The 26620-nt window shown below is 35.9% G+C and overlaps 1 protein-coding gene across 1 annotated transcript in view; it reads right to left on the bottom strand.

Moving 5' to 3' along the window:
- Positions 1-17528, bottom strand: part of ITPRID1 (ITPR interacting domain containing 1) — a 128001-nt gene extending 110473 nt beyond the window's left edge. Inside the window, exon 1 of the mRNA XM_030796177.1 lies at positions 17467-17528. Within this exon, the coding sequence (XP_030652037.1) occupies positions 17467-17521 (55 nt within the window). The 5' untranslated portion in view covers positions 17522-17528. The remainder of the gene's footprint in view (positions 1-17466) is intronic.
- Positions 17529-26620: the final 9092 nt, after the last annotated feature.

The following is a 26620-nucleotide window of genomic DNA, read 5'->3' on the forward strand; positions in this document are numbered from 1 at the left end:
CGTTAACCACATCATCTTAATGAAAATAATCATTTAACTTGGTTTTAAATATAAGCCTCTCTAAGATTTTCTCCTACCTCAAAGCTTTTTTCCTCAAGCTTTTTTGCTGATTTTATTCTCTCCAACCTCTAAATTTTGAGCGTTCTATACCTCAATCCTAACCCCTTTATCTTTTCTGTCTACATGCCTCCCTATATGAGTGTGGTTTAAAGGCCCCACTGTAATCCCATAGTTCAGTGTAAATCATTATTAAGGTATTTTCACATTGTTTTATAAGTCTGTTACACTGTGTTCCACTTATGTTTAACCATCGTGGGATTTTCTTCAGGACAGAGATCTTAGCGTTTATATCATAATTGCATGGAAAATGTACTCAATGTATATTTGTTGAATGAATGACTATTTAAATGAATACCAACAAGGAATTGAGGAACACCAAAGCCAATATGGTTATGAAATAGTTAAGGACTGTTTGATATTTAGCAGTTAGACAACTTATCAGAAAGTGCACGCTAACCAGAATTAGGTACACAGCATCAGAAAATATAGCATTGTAGATCTGAATTAGAAAAATTATGAGATTATACACACACAGACACATACATGTACAGACATAGACACACAGTCATATGCACACACACACACAATATTTCTCTGTTTTGAAGCAAAATTTTCTGAGTTATCACTTGATGCCTGCTTATTTTGTCATTTTTACAAAAATTATCTGAGTAAATACCTTCTTTTACCTTCTCTTATGTGCCTCCCAACAGCTAACAAGCAGATGAAAAATCTGAATCCATTGCCAAGGAAACAAAAAAGTAATTTATTTTTAATTAACCAGTAAATAGTTATCAATTGGCTGTATGACATTGGGCATGCAGTTTCAAGTTCTTTTGGAATGTAATTTCCTTTTGCATAATATGAGAGAATTAGACAAAATGAGATAATTCCATAAGTTTATTATTCTTTTTCTAGCCTCCACATAGACTGTTTAATGTCTGGCCAATGGAGTTCACATTATAAGACATTTTAAAGTTGTAGTCATCAAAATAATAATAATAATAATAAAAAAATACTCCTATTACTCAAAGGTTTGGAAGATTACTCAAAAACTCAAGCAACAAAATCAAGCCAGGAATGTCCTTCTGCTCTCCCTCCCTATCCAAGTATTAAAGTCCCACAGACACTTGTGAAGATTTCCAAATGATTCAGTGAAGTAGAGGCAGATCCTGGGGAATAGAGTGTTCTGTCAACACTCTGCTAGGAGGAACAAGCAGTCTGTGACAACTTGTTCTGTGGGTGGCTTCCTCCCACCACAAAATATGTGAAGGGTGCTCACTCCTGCCATTTAGGAGCAAGCTGGAGATAAAGACAAGGCAGTTGTGCCCAAGCTGGAACCCAAAATCAGTCTTCCTGGAGCTGGAGTATTCATCTTTTACTGGTGAAAATAAGCAAAAGACTATTAATTCAAAGACTATCAATTCAAAGACACTGCCTCCTGGAAACTTGAAATGACTTCAAGGCTGATAAAGTTGGATAAACTGATTCATCTACTGCTAGCCCTGTTTCAGTCCCTTTCCAACTTTAAAGAGATTTTTTTTTCTCCTCTATGATTTCCCTCTTTATCCACCATTTCTCCCCTTGCCTTCTCAACATTTGCTTTGCTTCATCTTGAGGAGGGGGAGTGAAAGGTGAGAGGGCATCTGTGATCCACCTCTCATCTCCTATTCCAACATCACTGCAATCCAACTTCCTTCATGGACACCATATTTTGGATGCATAGAACTACTTGTTCCAAGATGCATCATCATCTTGACCCTACTAAATTCAGATCTTTCTATAAGCAGTGGCCTTGTCTTCACTAGATACTGTTTCATTAAGCTCAAATAGAACTTATTCTATAGAAACTTCTTTCTTTCTCACTCCTCATCCCTGACTCTAACCTACTTCTGACACTCACAGCAACCTGTGTAGCCCCTTATTGTAGCCTCTTCACACGCAAGTTGAGAGGCTTATTTTCACCTCTGCCTTTCCCACCAATTAAATGAACTCCTGGAAGGCAATGACCGTGACTTATTCATTTTAGCATTTGTGCTACTTAGTTCAAGACACAGATAACAGTGGATGATTAGCAATAACTGTTAATGAATAAATGATTGCTTCTAACTCTGGACTCTGCTCTCAGTACCTGGGAATTATGACTTATTTTTTTTGTAGTCTCTATCATGTCAGGCACAGTATCATGCTCTAGAAGTTGCTTATAAAAGTACATTGTATAAATGACGTATTAAATCAATAGATTCAATGACATCTAATTCAATTAAATATTTGAGTGTCTACTGTGTACAAACAATCTTTGGAGGAGATTACATTTAATTACAAGCAATAGTTCTTACAAACTACATTATGAGGCAGAATGTAATACGCATCTTAAGAAAGGTACAAAGAATTGTTCTCAAATATTAAAGGAGAACGTTGTTTATTTGGGGGGTATAAAAAAAGCTTCTTAGAAGAGGAATCCTTGGTTCTGGTCCTTGAAGATGGGATAATGGATGAATAGGCAAACTTTTCAGACAAAAAGATTGAAATATATGTTAACCTTTACAGCATAAATTTCACCAAAGAGCTGCTAAGCAGTGGCTTTGTGACAATTAAACATATGTTCTTTAATATTAGTTTAACAAAATAACAGGTCATCTTCTGTGATGGTTATTTCTTTTAAGGAAAATTGTAGCTGGGCTCTATCACACCTGCCTTCCATGTACCTTTTCTATTATCTTTAAAAATAACTGGTCAACTAGGAATCTTCAACTTGATAAAAAATATCTACAAAAAATCAATAGCCAACATCATACTTAATGGTGAAAACTAGAAGCTGTCCCACTAAGATAAAGAACAAGGGAGGAATGCTCCCTCTTACCATTCCTTTTCAACATTGTGCAGAAAATAAAACAATAGAACACAATAGAGAGCCCAGAAATAGACATAAAAATAGTCAGCTGGTCTTTGACAAAGAAGCAAAGGCAATACAATGGAGAAAAGATCATCTCTTTAACAAGTGATGCTAGAAAAGTTGGATATCACATGCAAAAAACTAATCTAGATCAAAAACTAGCTCGAAATTGATTATAGACCTAAATGTACAATACAAAACTATAAAACTGCAAGAAGATAACACAGGAGAAAATTTAGATGCCCTTGGATTTGGTGATGAATATTTAGATATGATACCAAAGGGACAATCCATGAAGTAAAAAAGTGATATGATGATCTCCATGAAAATTAAAACTTTCTGCTTTGTAAAATATAGTGTCAAGAGAAAATGAAAAGACAAGCCACAGAGTGGGAGAAAACATCTGCAAAAAAATTTTCTGATAAAGAGAATTATAAACTAAAATATCCACAGAACTCTTAAAACTCAACAGTAATAAAACACAGTCTGACTGGAAAAAGATAAGAGATATCTCACCAAAGAAGATACACAAATGGAAAATAAGCATATGAAAAGATACTCAATTTATCATCAGAAAAATGAAAATTTAAACAACAATGAGACACCAGTAAACACCTATTAGAATGGTCAAAATCCAGAACACTGATTTATGAATATACTCATAAGCAAGCTATGAGTATATTCAAAAGGCCTTTATATTTTCCTCTTCAAAAATCTTGTTTTCCTGGAAAAGGTTTTTTCCCAGCAAACTGAATTACGTTCCTTCACTCTGTCTTGCCACTCTTAGTGCATGTACTTCTGGTGGCCTGGGACTCCTTGGGAAAACAGAAAAGAAACCACAAATCCCATTTTGGGAAAAATCTCTATTTTCCTTATGGAACCCCTGGAATTAGAGGTGAATAACTACCTCTCAAAATCTGTCTTTGTCTTCCAGCAATGCTTGTTTACTAGGCCCTGGAAGTTGTTTTCCTAGGCCTATTCTTAAAAGGCCTCACCCAAAGGCCAATAACCCAGTTGGGAAATCAGCAAAACAACAACAAAAACATAACTACTGGATCTTTTTCTGGTTGTCTGTGTGGCTATATATGTGTTGTGTGTGCAATCTGTATTTAAAAAGCTCTAATTAATTGGCCTAAGAAAAATAAGTGCTTAAATCAAATATTTTTAAGGAAAAAGTAAAAGCTGTGGGACCTTTCAGTTCACATGACCTTAATCTTTAAAACTTACTGGTACAGTAAGATTAGAAATGTCTTAAGAGTTGCCAGCATACATTTTTGTTTGCATATATTAATCAAGCAATTCCATACTTCTGCCAAATAGTATAAGGTGTCAAAATTTGGCATAGAGGCTACAAAACTATAACTCAGCCCAAACAGAATAATCTTTGCTTGTGTAATTTTTTAATAAATGAAACATTAATATTGGTTTAATGAAGAGAGCTACATCTTGAACTATTTAGTAAAATATCCTAACTTCTAATCTTGTGGCCTTAGGCAGTCTAGTCCACAGACATGAAGGAAGTTTGTTTTGGGAAAGAACTGTTATTGTCTTTGATATTAAAGAAAAGAGAATTTATGTAAAAAGAATCTCATATGGCAAATTCTTGTCCTAAAGTAAATTAATTGGTTGTTTAAAGAAAGGGGTGTTTACAAGTCAGAAATTTGAGGCATGTCAGAGATTGTGTAAGTCATAAAAAAATGTATAAAAGGGAATTTATGCAAGAAATGTTGTACAATTTAGCCTCCTGAATGCTAACTCTTAGCTGTACAACTTGCGTGCTTTGCAGCTAAGTAAGACCTAGGACACATGGAGTTAAATGCTAGAATAAGTCAGACCTTATCTGCACTTCTGTCTAGGTCCTAGGCTCTATAACTAGTACAAAATTAAAATCGCAAGCTCACCAGCAAAAGTAAAGGTTGCTAAAAGTTAATAGTGGAACACATATTTAAGACTATTGAAAAAACAATTTACACATACTTTCGGTAAGAAGATTACAAGGAGGCATGAGAATGTGGATTTCTACCTAGATTAAAAGGCTAAAGAATTGTTTTAAGTTGAATAAAATAAAAATGAAGGTTTAAGCAAGTTTTGGAAGGTTAATTGTAAAGGAAATTCTGTTGGTAAACATTTTGGCTAAAGCTAAAGGGGTATCATCCAATTTTTCTGTAAATTGAGGCCGGGCGCGGTGGCTCACGCTTGTAATCCCAGCACTTTGGGAGGCTGAGGCGGGCGGATCACGAGGTCAGGAAATCGAGACCACGGCGAAACCCCGTCTCTACTAAAAAATACAAAAAATTAGCCGGGCGTGGTGGCGGGCGCCTGTAGTCCCAGCTACTTGGAGAGGCTGAGGCAGGAGAATGGCGTGAACCCGGGAGGCGGAGCTTGCAGTGAGCCGAGATTGCGCCACTGCACTCCAGCCTGGGCGACAGAGTGAGACTCCGTCTCAAAAAAAAAAAAAAAAAAAAAAAATTGAGCATTAAAATAAAATCACAACGGGTTTCTCTTAAAGCACTAATCTGCTCTTTAACAAAAATTATAAAGGGTTATTCAAAAGGGTCTATAAAAATCTTACCATATGGTCAAACATTAAAATTGGGTAAATATATCTACAAGGTTTAATTAAAAATTGAGTTTAACATTAACAGCACACTAATATAAAGGTAAAATTTGGCTTGTTATATAATCATACAGGAAGCATTGTCAAATATAAAATGGTATTTGGCTTTCTTTGGGTTATATTTGTATAAATATGCTATTGGTATGTGCTCCAAAGTATGGGAGACTCCTATAATTCTGATATATCTTAGTGTATGTTATCAGTAATAATTATAATTGTTATGTTAAAATTGTTGTGTGCCACAAAGGTAGCAGATATCCTTGTAACTTTAACTATGGCTACCCTAAAACTTTTTGTCATCCATAAACAATTGTTGTCTTGTTTTGGTCCTCTTTAGAAAGTGGTTTTATAATCAGCTATAAAGCTCTAACAGGTGCTCTTGAATGCAGGTTTCTGATAACTTTGGAGATTGTGACATCAGAACAGAGGAAAAACATTCAGGACTCTTGAAGAGCTAAAATGTTCATTAATATTACACAGGACAGGAATTAACTGCATAAACTGAACGAATAGGAGACTGGAGTGATCTTTCTGACATTTTGCTTAAAATATTACTAATCCTTTGTTTTGCTTTTCAAAGTCAAATAAACTTTTCTTTTGAGCTATTGACAGCTTTTAGCAATTTAGCATACTCCCATGAACAATTTGGAGCATACTTGTTTCTCTTTACCTGATTTTCTCCAGAATTTGGAAACTATCTGTGAGTATTCTTAAGTTATGACAATATAGTTATTTGTGTAATGCAATAAGAATCTGTTTTGTTTTGTAACAGGACACAATTGGAAAAACTGGTTATTTTTACCAAGGCTTTGACTGGAATTGTGTGCTTTCCTTTAAGGAATCAAATTTCACTTATGAAGGCAATAAAGCCCTTGGAAAACCGGCCTCATATATTGTGTACACAGTCCATGTAGAGGGTTTCTGATCAGTGGTAAGTAAATAATGTCACTTTCTGACAGGCCAGGAAGCCAAATTTATCTTGGAACCTCAAGAGGAGAGGAATTCATCTAACTCATTGGTATTTGATGGTAAAAATCCATGGCTGGGCTTGGCTTTAAAAAGGTCTTATCTCAGATTCCTTCTCTGGAACAAAGTTCCATCAAAGCCAGTTTAAAAGGACTATGTAACAAATAATTATTCTTGCTGCACTGTATGCAAATAATTAAGCCAAGTATAATAAAGCAAACCAGTCCTACCATGATTTGTCTTTTAATAAAAATGGGAAACTGGAGAGAGAAAATTGTGTTTCAAAAACTATAGCACACATGTTGTTAAATTCTACTCTTGATTAATGTTTTTAATTTTTATTATTTTTTACAGCTTAAATTCTAATTTTTCTGGCTACAAGTTTCCAAAATAAGCTGTGTCCTGAAGCCCTATGAACTGAAAGCTAGATGTTTCAGCAGGCGCTGCCTCTAAGCCCCACCAGTATCACAGGAGGAAATCTCTTTACTGCTGGCACTGTCAACTAATAACTGAGGGTCCCCAGAACCCTTCACCCCCACGTCTAGTGAGTCCATGGAACCCAGGGATCATGGCCATTTCATAGACAACTACCCAACAACATCTACAGACGGTGTTACTCCTACAGTGAATCGGAGACCAGAAAACTCTCCATCCCCTCATCAGCAGGAAGTAGCTAGAACACACCACTCCTCATCCTTTTTATAACTACGGGGTCTGGATTGACAGAGCAGGAGCATCACCATTTGAACAAGCACTGCCATTTTAAGTTCACCTCGATAAAAAACTGCCTAAATCCAAAGGGCATCAGCCTAATGGCTAAGGTCAGCATGACCATAAACCATAAATAACATCTCCGACCAGAAACATTCCAAACCCCTCCCCGATCAGATACATGCCACCCCGAGATAACTTGCCCACCGGCCAGAGAGATATCAGCCCCAAGATAACCTCCCCTTCAACCAGAGACATTCCAGTGCTTCAATAAATTTCTCCCCCACACAGAAACATTCTGAGCCTGTGATTAAGCTGTCTCACCCTGAACCCTTAAATAACCTTAGTCTGTAAGAGAACGTGCACCTGACCAAAATCAGCCAGAAGCCCCTCTCAGGTTTATCTCCAAAGAAAAAAAACCTGTCTTTGACTGTTGAACTGTTTTTCGTGCTTCTCTTTCTTTAACTCTTACAGTACAGGCACTTTGGAAGACAGTTTGGTGGTTTTTTACAAAACTAAGCACACCTTTAACGTATGATCTATCAGTTGTGCTCTTTGGTATTTACCCAGAGGAGTTGAAAATTTATGCCCTGCCAAGTGCGGTGCCTCACATCTGTAATCCCAGCACTGTGGGAGGATCAATAGATTGCCTGAGCTTAGGAGTTCAAGACAAGCATGGGCAACATGGTGAAACCTCATCTCTACAAAAAATACAAAAATTAGCCAGGTGTGGTGGTGCATGCCTGTAGTCCCAGCTACTTGGGGGGCTGTGGTGGGAGGGTCACTTGCGCCTGGAAGGTTGAGACTGCAGTGAGCCAAGATGGCACCACTGCACTCCAGCCTGGGCAACAGAGCAAGACCGTGTCTCAAAATAAACAAAAACAAAAACAAAAAAACTTATGTTCACACATAAAATTGCACATTGATGTTTATAGCAGTTTTGTTAATAACTGTCAAAACTTGGAAGCAACCAAGATGTCCTTCAGTAGGTGAATGGATACATAAACTGGTACAACCAAATAATGGGATATTACTCAATGTGACAAAGAAATGAGCTGTTGTGACACAAATAATGGTAAAAAGAATGACGGGGTTAGAGAATTATCAACTTAACTGCATCATAGTAGTAAATAATTTCAGGAACCACCATAATTGGGTGCAAAACTTAGGGAGTGAAAGTCCAATGCGGAATAGGATATCAAGATAGCCTCAAAATGTTTATTCAAGAAATACAAAAGGAAAAACAATAACTTTGCGGTGGAGAAATTTAGCCGATGCTTCCTTAACCAAGTGATCAATATTCACATCTCGGGTCGTGGGATATAGCAACATCATATTCCTCCTGATATGATGCACTCAGAAAGACAGTGGTTATTTCTGTGCTGTTTCCATGTTTTAATAAACCAAATGTAATTATGAGAAATATCTAATAAATCCAAATTGAGGGACATTTTATAAAATAACTAGCCTGTTGTATTTTACATTTGTTAATGTCATAAAAGACAAAGAAAGATTGAATAATTTTAAAACCCTGAAATGATATGACAACTAGATTAGACCCTGGGCCATATTTTTATGTTTGCTTTAAGGACTTTATTGGGACAAAGGCCAATTATGAATATGGTCTGTAGATCAGATAATAGTATTGTGTCAATGCACATTTTATTATTTTGATAATTATACTATCATTATATAAAAAACTGGCCTGTTGTTTGAGAAAATAAACACTGAAGTATTTAGGGAAAAAAGAGCATTATATCTGCAATTTACTCTAGAAAGACACTATACACATAGTGTGTGTGTGCGTGTGTGTGTAGACAGAGACAATAATAAAGCAGGGGAAGTAAAATGTACAATTAAGAAACTGGAAGAGTACACGAGAGTCCTTTGTATTGTATAGCCTTATGTCCAATAATTTTACTTCAAATATTTTTTCAAAAGAAATAGACATAAATATTTCTGAAGATCAGTCCAGTCTTCACTGTTAGAGCAAAAGTTTAGAAAAAGATCTACATGGCCATCAATAATGAATTGCTATTACATAAGTTATAGATTTTTACCTGATGGAATACTGTGCATCCATTGAAAATAATAGTGACAATATATGGTTCTTGATTTGTCCCAGATGTCTGGAATATTTTGTTATAGAAAAAATGTCACAGAAAAATATGTATACTATGATCTTATTTTGGGAGGAGAAGAAAACAATCAATATTTTTATTAGAAATATACTAATCCAAAATGCTAAATATGGTTATTTCTGAATGGTAGGTTGGGTGACTTGCATTCTTATTTTGTGAATTCAGATTTGTCTGAATGTTTTTTAACAGCCATGAATTATTTTTATTATGAAGAAATAATGTCATTTTTATTTTAAAAATCAATGGAATCAGAACAGTGAAAAACATTAAAATATAGCATAAAAGGCAGGTAATAGTCTCTAAATATAATGTGTCATAAAATAAAATGTCAAATGTCTAATTTTATTTAGAATGTGGGAAGTCACAAAAGAATGTTACTTCCAACCTAACAACAGAAAATCCAGCTAACTTTAAAAAAAATCATAGATTTTTGTTAAAATTGGGGGGAAAAAACTAACAAATTAATACCTAGAAAATGGCAAGTCTCTTGTAGCAGAGAAAAGACCCATGTCTGTTTTCATATTTGTGAAGCAATAAAAGGAGGAGAAAAACTCCATGGGTAAGATAAAATGATATAATTTTCAACAAATTTTTAAACACCAATTGTGGAGTGTCTAATACTTTAGAACCCCTATGGGTCCCAGGTGAAACTGTCGGCCACATAGAAGAAAATATCTTCTATGACCTTTATGTGAGTATTCACCAGGAAGATTGGGAGCAAAGTAGGACAGTAAAGAGACCAGTTCCTCTTCAACAGGCAGTGTCTTTGGAAAGGGAAACACACACACACAACACACACACACACACACACACACAACACACACACCTTCTAGGCATACAATAAATAGGAAGCAAGAGCAGGCTATGGCTAGAGGGGGGCAGGATAGCTAAGTGAAATTTTCACTTAAGCTCAGGCATGCAAACTCTGCTGAAAGTCTCATAATAGAGCAGAATAACTAAAAGAAACTCCTCTAAGCTTTCCAAGACTTACTCTGAATAAGAGGCAGCAGCTACTTATGGCTAAGTGAGGAGGAGAAGAGCTAAGAGAAATGACTTGTAAGGTGCAGGTGAATGAGGCCTGCGTAAGACTGAAGGCAGAACTGAGACAAGCCTTATATAAACTCAAAAATCCCAGCCCCTGATAAAGGGAAGGTTCTGATTCTATCTTTCTATTATTTCAGCCCAGTGATGAACTAAAACTAACTAAAGTGACAGCAAATCCAAGACCCAGCAAGACTACAGACTAGATTGATTCAGTGCTCTATACAAGCGGAAAAAAGGATGTTCCTGTTGAAGATCATAAAAATATTTACTTCAGTTTTTTATCTTTTTTGATTTTATATATAACATTTAGCATTTAATAAGAAATTATAGGAAACAAAGAGAGATGAAAATGAGACCCATCATTAAGACAGGAAATGGTAAATACAACCAGACCCAGAGATAGACCAAGTGGTGAAATTATCAGACAGGGACCTTAAAATAACTGTCATAAATAAGCTAACGAATCTAGTTGAAAACATGGAAAATATGTGAATAGAGGAGACTTCCAACAGGAAGATGAAAAACGTTGAAAAAAACACAAAAAGAATGCAAGACATGAAAAATAATGTGGTACTAGAAATGAAGAATTATTGTGATGAGTATAGCAGCAGACTGGACACAGCAGAGGATAAAATAACTGAGCTTGAAGATGAGTCAGTAGATATTATCAAAACAGAACTACAAAGAAAAAAAGATTTTCAAAATGGAACCTAACACCCAAGATCTATAGGAAAATATCAAGTGATCGTCCGTATTTTTGAAGCCTCAGAAGGAGAATAGAGACAGAATAGCAAATAAATATTTCAAATCATAATAGCCTGATATTTTCCTAAACTGAAGAAATATATTAAACTACAGATCCAGGATGCTCAGTAAATCCCAAGCAAGAAGACTCCACTGAGTCACACCATAGTCAAACTTCTGAAAATGGAAGATAAAGAGAAAAATCTTAAAAGTATCTAGAAGACAAAGACACACTACACAGAGAGGAACAACAAATAAGAACGATCCTTGATCTCTTATCAGGAGCAAAAAAAGGCCAGAGATAATTGAAAGACACATTTACTCTTCTAAAATCAAAACGAACAACTGAAAGTCAATGTGAATCTATAGCTTTATAGCCAGTTAAAATATTCTTCAAAAATAAAGTATAAACAAAGCATTTCAGATGTTAAAAAAAATGCTAAAAGAATTCATCTTCAGCAGACCATATTACAAAAGAAAGTGCTTTTAAAAGACCTTTGGGTTGAAGACAAATTATCTGAGTTAGAAAACTGATTCAACAGGAAGTAAAAATTTGATTTAAAAAACCTTAAAAGTTATTTCTGTTATGTTTAGGAATACACCCACATACACATATGTATACAAATATATATACATCTATATGTATACACACATATATAATTATTAATTACATATCTACTGAGTCTATCTGCATGTAATCTAACTGGTAGATAAAAATACATATATATTTCTCTCAAAGACTAATGATTGGTTAATATTTGCAAGGTACTATGAGATTTATATATCCATAGAATCAAAATATATGAAAACAAGAGCACAAAAGTTAAGACAGTGATATTTTGAAGTATACCATTAGAAGGTTTTTACATTGTGAAATAGTATAATATATTTTAATGATAGATTCTGATAAGTTAAGCAAATATTATAATCTCTAGAACTGTGCTGTTGACAAGGTAACCACTACCCATATATGGCTATTTACATTTAAATTAATTCATATTAAATAAAATTAAATATTCAGTTCCTTGGTTGCATTAGCCATATTTCAAGTGCTCTTAAGGCACATATGGCTAGTGAGCTACTCTACTGCACAGTGCAGACTGGAATGTTTCCATCATTGTAGAAAACTTTATTAAATAGACCATGTAATTCTAGGAAATCACTAAAAAATAAGATAAAAATAAATTTAAAAGAATCATAATAAAAATCTTAAAAAGAGAAGATAAAATGTAATTTAAAATTATGTAATTCAACCACCTCTCCCTAATAAAACAGAAAAGGAGGAACACAAATGAAAAATAGATGGACAAATAGAAAGCAAATACCAATATGGTAGTATTTTAACAAAACACGTCAATAATTACATTAAATGTACATGGAATAAACACCTAACTACAAGACAGAGATGGTCAACTGGATAGAAAAAAAATCAAATTATATGTTGCTTATAGCAATGAACTTTAAATAGACACAGAGAGAGGTTGAAAGTAAAAGGACAGAAAAACATTTAACATCCAAACACTAAGCATGCGAAAGCTGATATAGCTACATTAATACAAGATAAAGTAGGTTTCAAGACAAAAACTATTAGCAGAGTAAAAAAAGCAATATTATCATAACAAAAGATCAAATCAAGAAGACTCAATCTTAAATGAAAATACAATAAAACAGCTCCCAATGACATGAAGCAAATGCGGCAAGACTAAAGAAATAGACAAATCTAATTCAGAGATGGAGATTTAACATCTCTCCTGATAAACATGAAAAGTAGATAGACATTCAGAAAGAATATGAAAGATTTGTCCTAATGGGCATTTTAACCAAACACTCCACCCAGCAAAATACAAATTCTTCCCAAATGCACATGGGACACTCACCTAGACTAGCAGTCCTCAACCTTTTTGGCACCAGGGACTGGTTTGGTGGAAAACAGTTTTTCCACTGGAAGGAGGGTTGTGGAGGTGGCAGGGAATGGTTTAAGAATGAAATTGTTCCACCTCAGATTATCAGGCATTAGAGTTTCATAGAGAGCACACAACCTAGATCCCTTGCATGTGCAGTTCGCAATAGGGTTCACACTCCTATGAGGATCTAATACTATGGCTAATCTGACAGGAGGCAGAGCCCAGGCAATAATGCTTGCTCACCTGCCACTCACCTTCTGCTGTGTCACCTGGTTCGTAGCAGGCCAGGGATTAATACTAATCCACAGCCTGGGGGTTGGGGACTCCTGACCTAGACCATCTACTGGGTCATAAGACACATATTAATAAATTTTAAAAGATGAAAATTATACAGATCATGTATTCAGATACATTAAGTTAGGAACCCTTAAAGTACCTAAAAAATTATCAAATATTTGGAAATTTAACCATAATGCTTTAAATGACCAATGGGTCAAAGAAGAAATCACAATAAAAATCATAAAATATTTGAACTAAAAGATAAAGGAAATATATCAAAATGTGTAGGATGCAGAGGAAGTAATTAGAGAAAAATGCAGTTTAAAATGCATATATTGGAACATAAGAAATTTAGAAAACAAATGACTCATGAATCTCCTTTAGGAAGACAGGGAAAGAAGAAAAATTAAATTTAAACTAAGTGGAAAAAGGAAATAACTTAAAAAGGGTAAAGATCAATAAAATACAAAACAGATAACAAAGATAATTTTAAAAGTCAACGGTTATTTCTTTAAAAGTTTCAAACAATTGATAAAAATTGATTTTTTATCAACTGATAAAAGAGCAGGAAGATATCACAGCAGATTCTGTGGGTGTTCACAATGTAAACATATGTTATCAAGAAACTTCATGACAATACATTTGACAAAGAGATAAACTGACAATTTTTTTGGAAAACTCAACTGACAAAAACTAAGAAACTGAGAAAAAAAAAGATTTTTTAAGAGCTTCATATCCATTGAAGAAATTGAATTTGTAATTAAAACCCTTCTCATGGAGAAACCCTGGGTACAGATGTCTTTACCGAAGAATTTTACCAACCATTTAGAGAAGAAATAACACCAATGTGACATAATTTTTTTCTGAACATAAGAAAGGAAAAAAATTATTTTCAATTTCTTGTATAACTCTGATACTCAAACCTGATAAAGGCATTTCAAGAAAACAAATTATAGACCAGTATTTTTAATAAACATAGACACAAAAATCTTTAACAAAATATTAGCAAATAAATCCAGCCATATGTAAAATGGATAACCCAAGCAGGGTTTGTTAAAGGAATGTGAAATTGGTTTATTATTAAAATATCATCCCAGAGATGTTGTGAATGGCTGAACAACTAGTACATTTCTGTGAAGTGGTCAACTTGCTTGGCCAGCTTGCTAAAACATCATCTGGTATCTACTTTGCATTCTTCTGTTTTCTTTTCCCTCACCCTTTCTACCCTGCAAGTGCATTTCTCATAAAGCATTAAACACTTCAACAAATCAATGAACAAAATTCATCATAAAAACAGAATAAAGGAGAAAAACCATGTGATCACTTAGCAGATGCAGAAAAGGAATTTGACAACATTCACACCCATTCATGATCAAAAACTCTTAACAAACTAGAAATAGAAATACTTCTTCAAACTGCAAGGATATCTGGAAAAATCCTACAGCTAATGTCATTCCTAACAATGAAAGACTGAGCACTTCCTCCTCAAATTGCAAATGACACAAGGATGTCTGCTCTCATCATTTCTATTCAACCTTTTTCAGAATGTCCTAGTTAGCTCAATAAAGCAAGAAAAGAAATAAAATTAGAAAGGAAGAAATAACACTGTCCTTATTAATGGGCAACATAACAAACAGAAAAGAATACTTTTTCTAATAAACAATGTGGAATTATTCAGTTTTAAATATTCAAATATCCAATATTAAAACTGTTGTTACTATAAACTTTAATGTCATTAGAAAATGTTTGATACAATAAACATACATGCAACAAAGTAAAATAAACATGTTATAAAATTGTATATATAGTATCTCAAAATGGAAAGGAATTAGTTCAGAATGCCAATAGCGAAACTCTCTTGGTGGATCGGGATGATTATTTTCTTCCTGTCATGAATTTGTTTAATATACTTACCACCCTGACATCCATTTTTAGGCCTGACGTAAGTTATTTAAAATGCAGTCGTACGCTATTACCTTCAGCTTCAGTTAAAACTTCTCCTCCTTATGTGATTGTTTGTAATATAGCTCACTTGTTCCTCATCTCACTGACCCAAAACCTAACACACCCCACAGCTGCTAAGACAAAACCTAATGATCAACATCAGAGTCATGTAAATAAGCTTTCCCTTGTGTGTGTGTTTTCTTTAAACTATCCAATCCACAACCCCTGTGGGAAAGCCTAAAGAAAAACACCCATGGATCTTAATAGTCCCACAGACTCCCTCTCTTTCTTGCTCCCTTCTGCTGTTTGAATTCCCTGCAGGCTTCCTGTAGGCCTCCTATCAGCACCCCTAGCCGGTCTGGGACTTGTGAGTAATACATTTCTTTGGTTTCACGCATTTTATTTTCACAGCTTCATTGTGTCTCACCTGACTCACACACCCAAACCTAATGCTCCCCCAGTGAATGATCTCCTGAAAAGTGGCTATCTTGGCTTATGGCCACTCAAGAGAGAGACCTCAAAACCAAATTAGAAAGAAACCATAACAATGAAAATCATAATACTTCCTCATATGCTTCTTAATTTCTTAATCTTCTACTGTGTTCATGAATTATTTTTATAATCAGAAAATTAGGTACTCTTAAAAATATTTTCTTTTATACTCTGTGGGATAATTCCAAGTGTTACCAAGGAGAATGCTTATTTTCTCTATATTATTTCCTTCTTCCTAAAATTTATCAACTTGCTTTATTTATCTTTGTAGTATATGGAGATCATCTTGTAACTATGCAAACTCTACAGGATTTCCAACATGCCTAAACTATGCTCTGATATTCTGGTCAGTGCTTTCCAGCTTTTTGATGTGCAGAGCAGCTCTGCACCCAGCTCCATTTGGGCTCTCTCTAAAGTCCTGGAGGAGCCTGCTCTGGGAGATGACCAGCCCTGGAGTTTTCCTAGCCCTGCTCCAGAGGCAGCCCCAAAAGACAAAGTATCAATATCTCCCGGAACATTGGATGCCCACTTGAACAGTATTTGTAGAGAAGTTCTGAGCAAAGCTAATCAGGGAGTACTCTGGTGTCTGAACTAGCAGATATAGATCCTATATATTATCATAATCATGATCGGTTTCAATACCTAGTTGGGAAACTGATTAAGAAAAACTCATGTGTTAACATTATGAAACAAATAATGAACTCTGGACTTGTTATAATTATTTGGACTACTGCTTCCTTTTTTTAAGGTTTGAACCCCAGTATTGTCATTTCCCAATACTGTACAATAAGACAATGATAATTGGGCAAGTTTTCAGTGGAAAATTACAGTGAAAGTTTACAGTGAGAAATGGATGATTTTTCCCATAATCTTCTTCAATTTTCATCTTTGAATTGAATTGTCTTAGCAAATAGAAATAAAAGGCAGTTACATGTGAATTTCAGATCAAAAAATACATTTATGGGCATAACTGTCACCTATTTATTTATAACTGTGCCCCATTATTTGGGACATACTTATAGCCCCCAGATACGCTGTTGATCTAAAACTCAAATGTCACTGGGCATCGTAAATTTTATCTGGCAACTCTATTCCTGAGTCAGCTTTCTCCATTCCTACATGGCTCCAGTACATCACGTTCAGTCTTTATATTTAGTGAATTCACTGATTAATTAAAAATGAGACAGTTCATTTCTTTAGCTTTTTCTTAATGAATTAAGCCTCCTTCAGGTAAGCAAGAAAGACAAAAAAAAATTCCTAAGTACAAAGAATAGCAATAAAAAGAAGGGAAAATATAATTTCTGCATCACTCCTCAGAAACATTGCTTGAACTAGTATTCAGAACATAGAGGCTATATAACCGAGCAATTTTGAGCCTAAAGCATTTTCATCCCCTGTGTTTTAGACCTTTCCATGTTAATGGCAGCCACCTAGGTAGTCCTGGGGGTAAATGAAATCATCTAGGCCTAAATCCATGACAATTAGATCACTTCATCTTCTTGCTAATAGTTTTTCTTCTTAGGAATCACCCAGTCACACAGCTGCAGGTAAAGAAGTTTCAGAACATGCCATCACTGCCCTTTCATTCCAACTGAGAGAAAATGAGAGCAGACAGCTAATACCCCTCCCCCACAGGCTGGATTTAAAAAAAAATTATAAGAGTTACTGTACCAGAATAAAGGAGTCTCAGCAGAGAAATGGTCTTGCAACTTGCTGTAGTTAGCATCAAAACATGTGTGGAGGTCTTGTGTGCCTTTTTGTCTCCTTGAATGTTCCAGCAGCTAAGACTGACTACAAAGCCCTTGTGACTGCAGAACTATGACCCAAGTTTCTATCTGCTCCTATTTAAAAGTTGGTCATAGAAAGCCAAGACAGTCTGTTTGCCTAGAGCCATGGTCAAGTTGAGGGTAAAGACACAAAGTGATTCCCTCTACCCACTTCTCTACAAGAAAGGAAGTGGTAAAAATGTCATTAGGAATGGCAGGAGTTACTAGTAACAACTTCTGGACTGAAAGGAAGAATGTGTGGAGAATGAATACAATGGTTTCAGTTGTGGTTTTATTTCTGTGAAACCTCTTGCTGTTCCTTTAATGCCCTTCGACCTGTTGGCAGGTCTGAATGCAGGACTGGAATGCACTTCACTGAGGAAGTAAAGCAAACTTGTCTTCATTTGGTTACCATGGTTATGACACTGTGTGTTACCAACCCAATGATTTGCATTGCAAACCATCACTGGAAATGAGGACAGCAGAACTTGATATTCAGGATGGAGAGATTCAATTCACTGGAAATTCTATTGGAAAATTCAGAGGGAGCAAAACATACACATACACACGTACTCCTGAACCCATAAAGAAGAAGTCCAAATTGTGAGTAAGAACTAACAGTCAGTCTTATCATCCATAGAATTTCACTATCTATGAAGCATTTTAGTTGAGAGATGAGACGATTTCACATTAGGAAGATGAGTAGGCACATTATTGACTTCATTTCTTGAATTAAATTCCACTGTTACATTTGCCATGCATTCTTATATATGACATAATGCTAAAGCACTACTTAAAAATAATGTTTTTCTTGAGACATGCATTTCAACAATATCCTTCATTTTGATAAGCTGCATTATTAGAGTTTAAAATGATGGAAAAGATCTTGTGCATTTCAAATTATATTTCATTTCAAACAGAGAGGAACCCCAATATGAGAAAAGATGAATTGGAAATGCTGAGATTAAAGAGGAGGGGAACGAGGGGAGGAGGCCTCATCAACTCTTTCCTCTTCCTCTATGACAGCTCGTGAAGTTTCTCTGCTGGGATCCAAGCATCAATGAGCAAGATATGAATACTTTCCTTCTAGCCCTATAAACTAGCCCTCAGCCTATTCTGGGAGATCTCTCTTCTCTCTTAAGACTTCTCCCTGCCTTCATCAGCAGTGGCTGAAATTCTGCCTCTCAGGAGGCCAGGAGTGTGTCAAGGCCGACATGACAAAACAGCCTCCTTTTCCTCTGTGGCATGTGCTGCCTACTCAGCCCTGAGAAGACCACAACTTTGTCTCAGCATCCACCAGGATGTGGTGGCTTTGTAAAAAGGCTAATGACAAAGCATACTTTAACCGAAATGCCACGGCCCGAACTGTACTTGCAAAATGATGTCCTTATTTTAACAGCTTCATTCTAGAAGAGTTTAATAGACTTGATCTTTAAAATAAAACTAGGCACAGAATTGCATCCACACACACACACATAAACAACCTCAATTACCCATACTTTGATTACCCATTAGTTATACATGTATTTATATAACTTATTTTTGTGGGAGAGTGCAGTACTCAGAGCACTGAAGTTTGCATTAGAAATTAGGAGATAAGACCCTATCAAAACACAGTTCCTACTAACATTATCTTGGGGAAATCAATTTCCTTTTCAGAGGCATAGTTAATTCAGAATAATGATGTGTGCACCACTGGATTTTTTTTTTAAAAAGAAACTTCCTTCATGAAAATGAATGTGTTGTGTTATATATATGGTGGTCCATGAAGCAATGGGCGATTCATAACCAAAGCACTGTAATTCCAAGAAAACTCTTCCAAATAGAAGACTTCCCTTTCAGGTCTGTCTGGCAACATACAGATATCATCCTTAGTGACAGATACTTAAAATAAGCTGAAGTAGTTCACTCTCTAAGAAAGAAGACAAAGAAGTTCTAAGACGGCAACATAATTGCTAAGGGTTTTTATTGTTGTGGCTGCTGCTGCTGTTGTTTATGTTTTGGGAAAAGGAGAGGATTCTATGAGATCTAATGGTAAGACACTCAGTCCAGCTTCAAGGGTTTGGAAAAAGCATCCTGGAAATTACAGAGTCTAAGTGCGATTCTAAACAGGGATAGAATTTAGCCAAGGAGGCTGAAAGAAAGGAAAAGAAGCTAAAAGGAGGAGGTGCTCCAGTTAGTGAGGGGTAGAGGGAGATGACAAAAGGTGAGATTGAAAACCTATGTCATGCATTTTCCACATTTTTAATAAGTAAAGCATTCTTATAACCTATTTGGATCTACACAGTTATCCTATAATAGGAAAGTAAGAGTGAGGAAAGTGAGACCCAGAAAAGCTAAGAGATTTGACAGTGTCACAAAGTGAGTTTTTTACATACTGCATACTAGGGCTAAGGTCTCTGAAATCTCTGACATAATGCTTCTACCATTAATGGGAAACCAGGCTAAAAGAAGAGGCACAGTTTTAACATCTTCTAAATTAACTCAGTAATGTAATTAACTTTGACCGGAATAGCCTTCATAAAGTATGAGTAAGTATGAGTAAGTAAATGTCCTTTGCATGGGGTGGGGAGAAGGAGGATGATTCAGGCAGAGAGAAGAGCATGTGCAAAGGTGCAAAGGTCTGGGGTCAAGAGAGAGAATAAATTCCACTTGAAAAATTACAAGAACCTCAGCATGCCTACTGCATAATAAATGAGGAGCCAATGTCAAGTGATGTAACTGGAAAGGGAAGGAGTAACCAAAATATGAAGGACTTTGCATGCCAATAAGGGGTTTGAACTTTGTTCTGAGGGCAGTGGGAAGTGACATGATCAGACTTTCATTCTGAAAAGATCTTCTTGCTTCAATATGGAGAATGGAATGAATGGAAGCAACAAGACTGAAAAAAGGAGGCTGGGGACCAGGTAAGATATTATGGTGACTGTAATCATGGCCCCAAGAGTAGAAATGTAGATAAGTGAGTTATTTTAGAACTATGTGGGAGAAAAAAAACTGCAGGTCTTACAGACTGATTGCTGTTGGGGGACGCAATGGTCAAAATTGGTCTCAGCTTTCCAACTTGTGTAAGTGGTCAATACTATTTCATCTATACAGCAGGCATTAGAGAAGGAAGTATAATTTGAAAATCATTAAGATAATGAGATGATTATAATGATAGCCACTATTTATATTGGTTTGTGCCAAGCCTCACAGTTAAAGTCTTACAACATTTTCTTACTTAATTCTCACACAAAGTTTAGGTGGAAGTTATTACTATCCCATTTTAGAGATGAGGAAACTGAGCTTCACAGATGTTAAACCATTTTTTCCCCTACAACTAGTCTGACTATGCCTCTCTGACTCGCAACATAGGCCTATCTGACTCCTAGAGCTCAAAAAGTACAAATGCTTCTTGATTTATAATGGAGTTAACCCCCAATAAACCCATCATAAGTTGAAAAATTGTTAAGTCAAATCATCACATGTCAGAGACCATCTGTATACCGATTGTGATACACTTTCTAAAGTTATTTTGAGGAAGGAGAGCATGTTATTTTAGAGATATCAGAATCTCTCTCAGTTTTCCAACAATTCTAAATAAAAGGGAAGTAGAAGATTTAGTCTAGTTGTTTTATGTTCACCAAACCAAGCCAGAGAATTAGTTGTCATGTTTATTGATAGAGTTTCCAGGTAGGTCCAAGATCCCTGGCAAGATGAAGGTAAGCTTTCCTTCCTTTCAATTCATGCACAGAGACTCAAGCTCAGTATTTTTTTTTAACATTCCCAATGAGCCAGAAAGTTACTAGAAAACACAATCTCTATGTACAGTACAATTAAATGATGATTTAGACTGATTTATAGGTTAGTAAGCTACAAGAATAAATAGGAGGCAATTCTTTCCTAAGTAATCTTTATTAGATAATATGATAAATCTAGCTGTTAAATGCATAGCATGAGATTGAGTGGCCCCAAATTGCTCTGTGTTCTACTAGATGGGCTTTAAGATGATGTTTCATTTTAACAATGCTTTTATTGTATTTCCCCCCTTAGAGTTAAATTCGACACATCATGCATGCTCCACAAATATTTGGTATTCATTCTCATCACAGTAAGTCCTCCCAGGTCAATTCAATCCTTCTAGAGTAAAGATTCAAATCAAATGCTGCCTCAACTGTGTAGGAGGTCCCCATCTTTTCCCTTCATTTTGCTTATGCCTGTTACAGAACATTTACCACATTGTGCCTGTTACTATACCATTGAGTCTCAACTAGAACTGATTTTTCCCCAAGGGGACCTTTGGCAATATCTGGAGACATTTTTGACTGTCGCAATGGGGTGGAGAATGCTACTACTATCTGGTGGATAGAGGCCAAGGATGCCGCCCTACCCCAAAGAATTTTTTAACCCAAACATCAAGATTGATGACATTGAGACACCCTGTATTTGATAAAGGAAAAGATGGAAAGCTTAGGACTTAGAGTCACAAGTGCTCAGTTGCAGCTCTGGCTCCAGCACTTGCTACCTATGACATTGGGCATGTCTCCATTTCAGGATTCTCATCAATACAATGCAGATGCTCCTTTTACAGATGCTTCCTTCACAGAATTATTGTAGGGATTAATTCAATAATGCATGATAAATGGCCTGTAAACTTGAGAGAGTCATCATTATATGTTTTATGATTGTATGTGTAATAGTGAATGTAATAATAATACTAATTGCACAGTCAGTTTGGATACATAGATCTAGAGCTCAGTAATGAAATCTGGACTGGATTTCTCACCTGAACCTGAATCTTACTTCTTTGTATTTCATCTCAACAAAGATTTCATATTAAGCCAATCTCTGAGCTAGCACTCTTCTAGGTACTATCGATATAAAAATAAGATATTCTTCCTAAATTAAGGAGCTCTCTGTGTAAGATGAAGATAGACTCATAAACAAATAGTTACAATACTACGTAAAATAAGCTAAGATAACAGAGGATAGGTGAATAAAATTTTTTAGAAGCAGGCCAATTCAAAACATATAAAAAAGTTTATGGGCTGCATTATAACCAGCAACAAAAAATTTCCTTTACTACCTTGCTTTACTGATCCCCATGGGGGAAAATGTACATTCTTATGACTTAGATTGCTCACTCTACAGAATAGATGAAAGTCAGTAAGAAAACTGAAATTGCTTTTTAACAATGAACATGTTAATTCTGGCCATATAGAAAAGTAACAAAATGGAGGCAGCTTTCTAATCTTTAATCTCGAAATGGGACCACTAATCATGACTCAAAATGGCTGCATGTGCTGTGAATTGCTCATTGCTGTAACTGAGATATAAAATGCTTTCAGGACACAAATGAATGTCTGGGGGAAAGTTTTCTAAGACACTCCAGGCAGCTGGGAAGTATTTTCATTTACTTTGCTCATAGGAAATGACTGCTCAATAAATATCTGATAAACTGTACTGGATTGACTTGATACAGTAATATAGGAAGTGAGTATTGATTTTACCCCTTTCTCTACCAACCCCACTGCATGATTGGTTGAAAGGGAGAATCCTGGGACATGTCACAGAAAACTGAGTGGACTCATCTCCTACACCTTGTCTTGGATACTCACCATATCAGGGTCATTAAGTAGTTGTCATATTACTGACATATACTTCCTGCACTGTCCCCTGTAGTATTTTCTGCCATGGATTTCCTGACCTAGAATGTCCTCAGTATTGCCTAGGGTAATGATTCCAAGACATTTTAGTCTAAAGAGCTCTTCAATGGTTCAAGAAGAACCAACACCTTTACAACTAATATTTAGGTCAGCAAACCTTAGTAAGAAAAAAGCCCAGGCTTCTGATTCAGTCCTAACAAGAGTTAGTTTATATTTTGCTATTCCACACCAGGAACACTGAGCATAAAAGAGTCTGAGAGCACTTAACATTCCTGTATTAGGCTATTCTTACATTGTTATAAATACCTGAGACTGGGTAATTTATAAAGAAAGGAGGTTCAACTGGCTCATGATTAAATGTGTGGGGGTGCCACACATTTAAACAACCAGATCTCTTGAGAATTCACTCACTATTATGAGGATAGGACCAAGCCAGGAGAGATCCACTCCCATGACAAAAACACCTCCCACAAGGCCCCATCTCCAACATTGGGGATCCCATTTCAACATGAGATTTGGGCAGGAACAAGTATTCAATCTACATCAATCCCTCATGGATTACTATTGGATATCTCTGAGTACCCAATCACCCTCGGTTTAGTTGGGAGTTACTTTAGGGATATCATCAAGGCAGATCTTCACATGACACCCTTCTCTTGCAATCAGTTTAAAGAGTCAACTAGTTAAGAGTCAAAGAAGCATTTATATCCATTTTTTCCTAGTATCTACTCCTTAGTTAAATCCATACATCTCAATCCTGTATACAGGAATCAAAATGGCTGAATTCTTCTTTGATTAGTAAGACTATAGAATGCTTTTGTCTGCAATTTAGCAAACATACCCTCAACACCAGCAACCTTCTTGTTGTCTTAAAGAATAAATTTGTGTTAAGACAAATTTAGAAAGGAACTAAGCATGGGTATCTACTAAATGCAAGGCACTGTGCTGAGTGCTTTACAGACATCATCTCATTTAAAACTTATATTAGCCCTATGAATCAAAAACTCACTATCTACATTGCACAGATGAAGAGACTGAAGATCCAAGGTTAAATACATTTCCCCACACAATATAGGTGGCAGGATCTGAATACATACATTATATCTACAAACCCCTTAATTTCTCCCTATGCCATATTTTTGGGAAAAGTAATAAATGTGGCTCATATGCAGTCAAACTAACTCTATTTATACCCTTAAGTTAATGAACACTCAATTGCCGTATTATGAGCTACCAAATAAAGAATATGGGATTTTTGGCTTGCTTTGTTTTTAACTTTCTTATAATTTAAGATTGTGTTCTACATGGCTTGCCATCCCTGGAATTTCTGTCTAATGCCTAGCGTCACGAAAACATGCCTAGGAAATTCAGGGAAAGACATTCAAATCAGATCATAAGCAAACAGGAGATTTCCGTGACAGACTGATACTAGGTAAAAAGGATCCTCGAGAGAATGCATCTGTCCCAACTTTGAGTAATATGGACTTGCTCTACACTTTAGAAGGCAGACAAAAGTAAAACCTCATTGCAACAAAAGTGTGGCTTATTCCTTCATGAGCAACTTTCATCGTAAGTTCCATAAGACGAGCATTTATTATGTTTTGGTTCATCAATGTATCCCTAAGAAGGCTGTATAGCACAGTACCTCACAGTGAGTGCTCAATGGCAGTGAATGTGACCTTCACACCGCAATCTTAGTCTACAAGATGGTGAAGGATTTCAAATAGAGAAGTCAAAGTAATAAGGTGGCTAGCCTAATGGAGAGGAGTCAGAGAGGACACGTTCATTGTTTTCACACACTTTAATCGTGGGTCTGTGGAAGAAACATAGGTAGAGTCAGACCCATTGGATGGATCTATAGGGAGCAGCATTGGAGAAATATGAAAAACAACTTCCTAATATTCAGTAACGAGATGTGTAATGAGTTTGCAGTCCCTGGAGGTGCTTAGTTAGAAAAACACTTGCTCACTAACTTTGGGATAAGAAAATAAAAATCTTTTGTTGAAACTTCTGGTTTTTGCTTTTTTCCCATAAAGAGCTTGGAAGTTGTCACTCCTACCCTTATAAAAAGAAAAAATTCCTGGGTAACATAGTAAGACCCTGTCTCTACTAAAAAAAAAAAAAATTAAATTAGCCCATGTGGTGGTCCATGCCTGTAGTCCTAGCTACTCGGGTAAGTGGTGGGGGCTGAGATGGGAGGGTCACTTGAGCCGGCGAGTTTGAGGCTGCAGTGAGAGCTGTGATCACTGCCACTGTGCTATAGCTTGGGTGAGAGAATGAGGCCCTGTGTCAAAAGAAAGAAGGAAGGGAGGAAGGAAGGAAGGAAGGGAGGAAGGGAGGGAGGGAGGGAGGGAGGCAAGGAAGGAAGGAAGGGAGAAAAAGCTGGACAAACTGAAACAACTTTCCTCAGACACATTCCAGAACTGAGGTCTCAGGGACGATCTACATATCATAATCTCGAGTGGCAGGCTCACATGAGACATTTAGCAAGATGGAATGCATTCTAGGTTATGCAATACACCTTAATAAGTTTCCAAGAATAGAAATCACACAAAGTGTGTTCTCATGCTGTGATAGAATCAAACTAAGAACCAATAATTGAAAAAATCTAGAAAATCTCAAGATACTCAGAAATTTTTTAATGCACTATTAAATAACACGTGTTTAAGAAGAGATCCCAAGGGAATTAGAAAAATATTTTGAACTTAATGCAAATGAAAATACAACCTATTAAAAAATTTAAAAAGTAGAAAAAGCAATGCTTGGAGGGAAAGTTATAGCATTAAATGCACATTTTAGAAAAGAAGAAAGATCTATAGTCTAAGTTTCTACTTTAGGAAAGTAGAGAAAAAGAGCAATGTAAATCTACAGCAAGCAGAAAAACTAAAAAGAAATAATAAAAATAAGAGTAGAAATCAATTAAATGGAAAACAATGAAAAAAAATCAATGAAACCAAACCTTGATAAATTTCTAGCCAGAAATGAGAATAAAAGAGAGAAGACAGCCTTTGTAATGTGAAGCCAGGGTTCTTACGGTTGTGGAAATTTATAACTAAGCAAGCAGAAGAGTCTAGAATAATTCATGTAGGAATGGATTAGAGATGGAGACATCAGTATTAACTCATGTTTAACTTAATATAGGTATAGATGATTACATATAGAAGTTTTATGGGTATATGTATATACATGGATTAGCATACACACATATATTTCATCCCTCTAACTGTTGAGAGGGCCTAGAAGCAAAACACTCCACTAGTAATGAACATAGCTGGTATCCAGATCTTGGTTTCTAAAACATTCCGATTCTAGGTCTAGGGCAGGAAATACAAAAGATGAGCTTGTATCATTTTATAGTGCCAGAAAGTAAGAAAAGTGCCAAACTCTCTCTCTCACACACACACACACACACAC

This window comes from Nomascus leucogenys, chromosome 17 (assembly GCF_006542625.1).
Source record: "Nomascus leucogenys isolate Asia chromosome 17, Asia_NLE_v1, whole genome shotgun sequence".
Taxonomy (NCBI): domain Eukaryota; kingdom Metazoa; phylum Chordata; class Mammalia; order Primates; family Hylobatidae; genus Nomascus; species Nomascus leucogenys.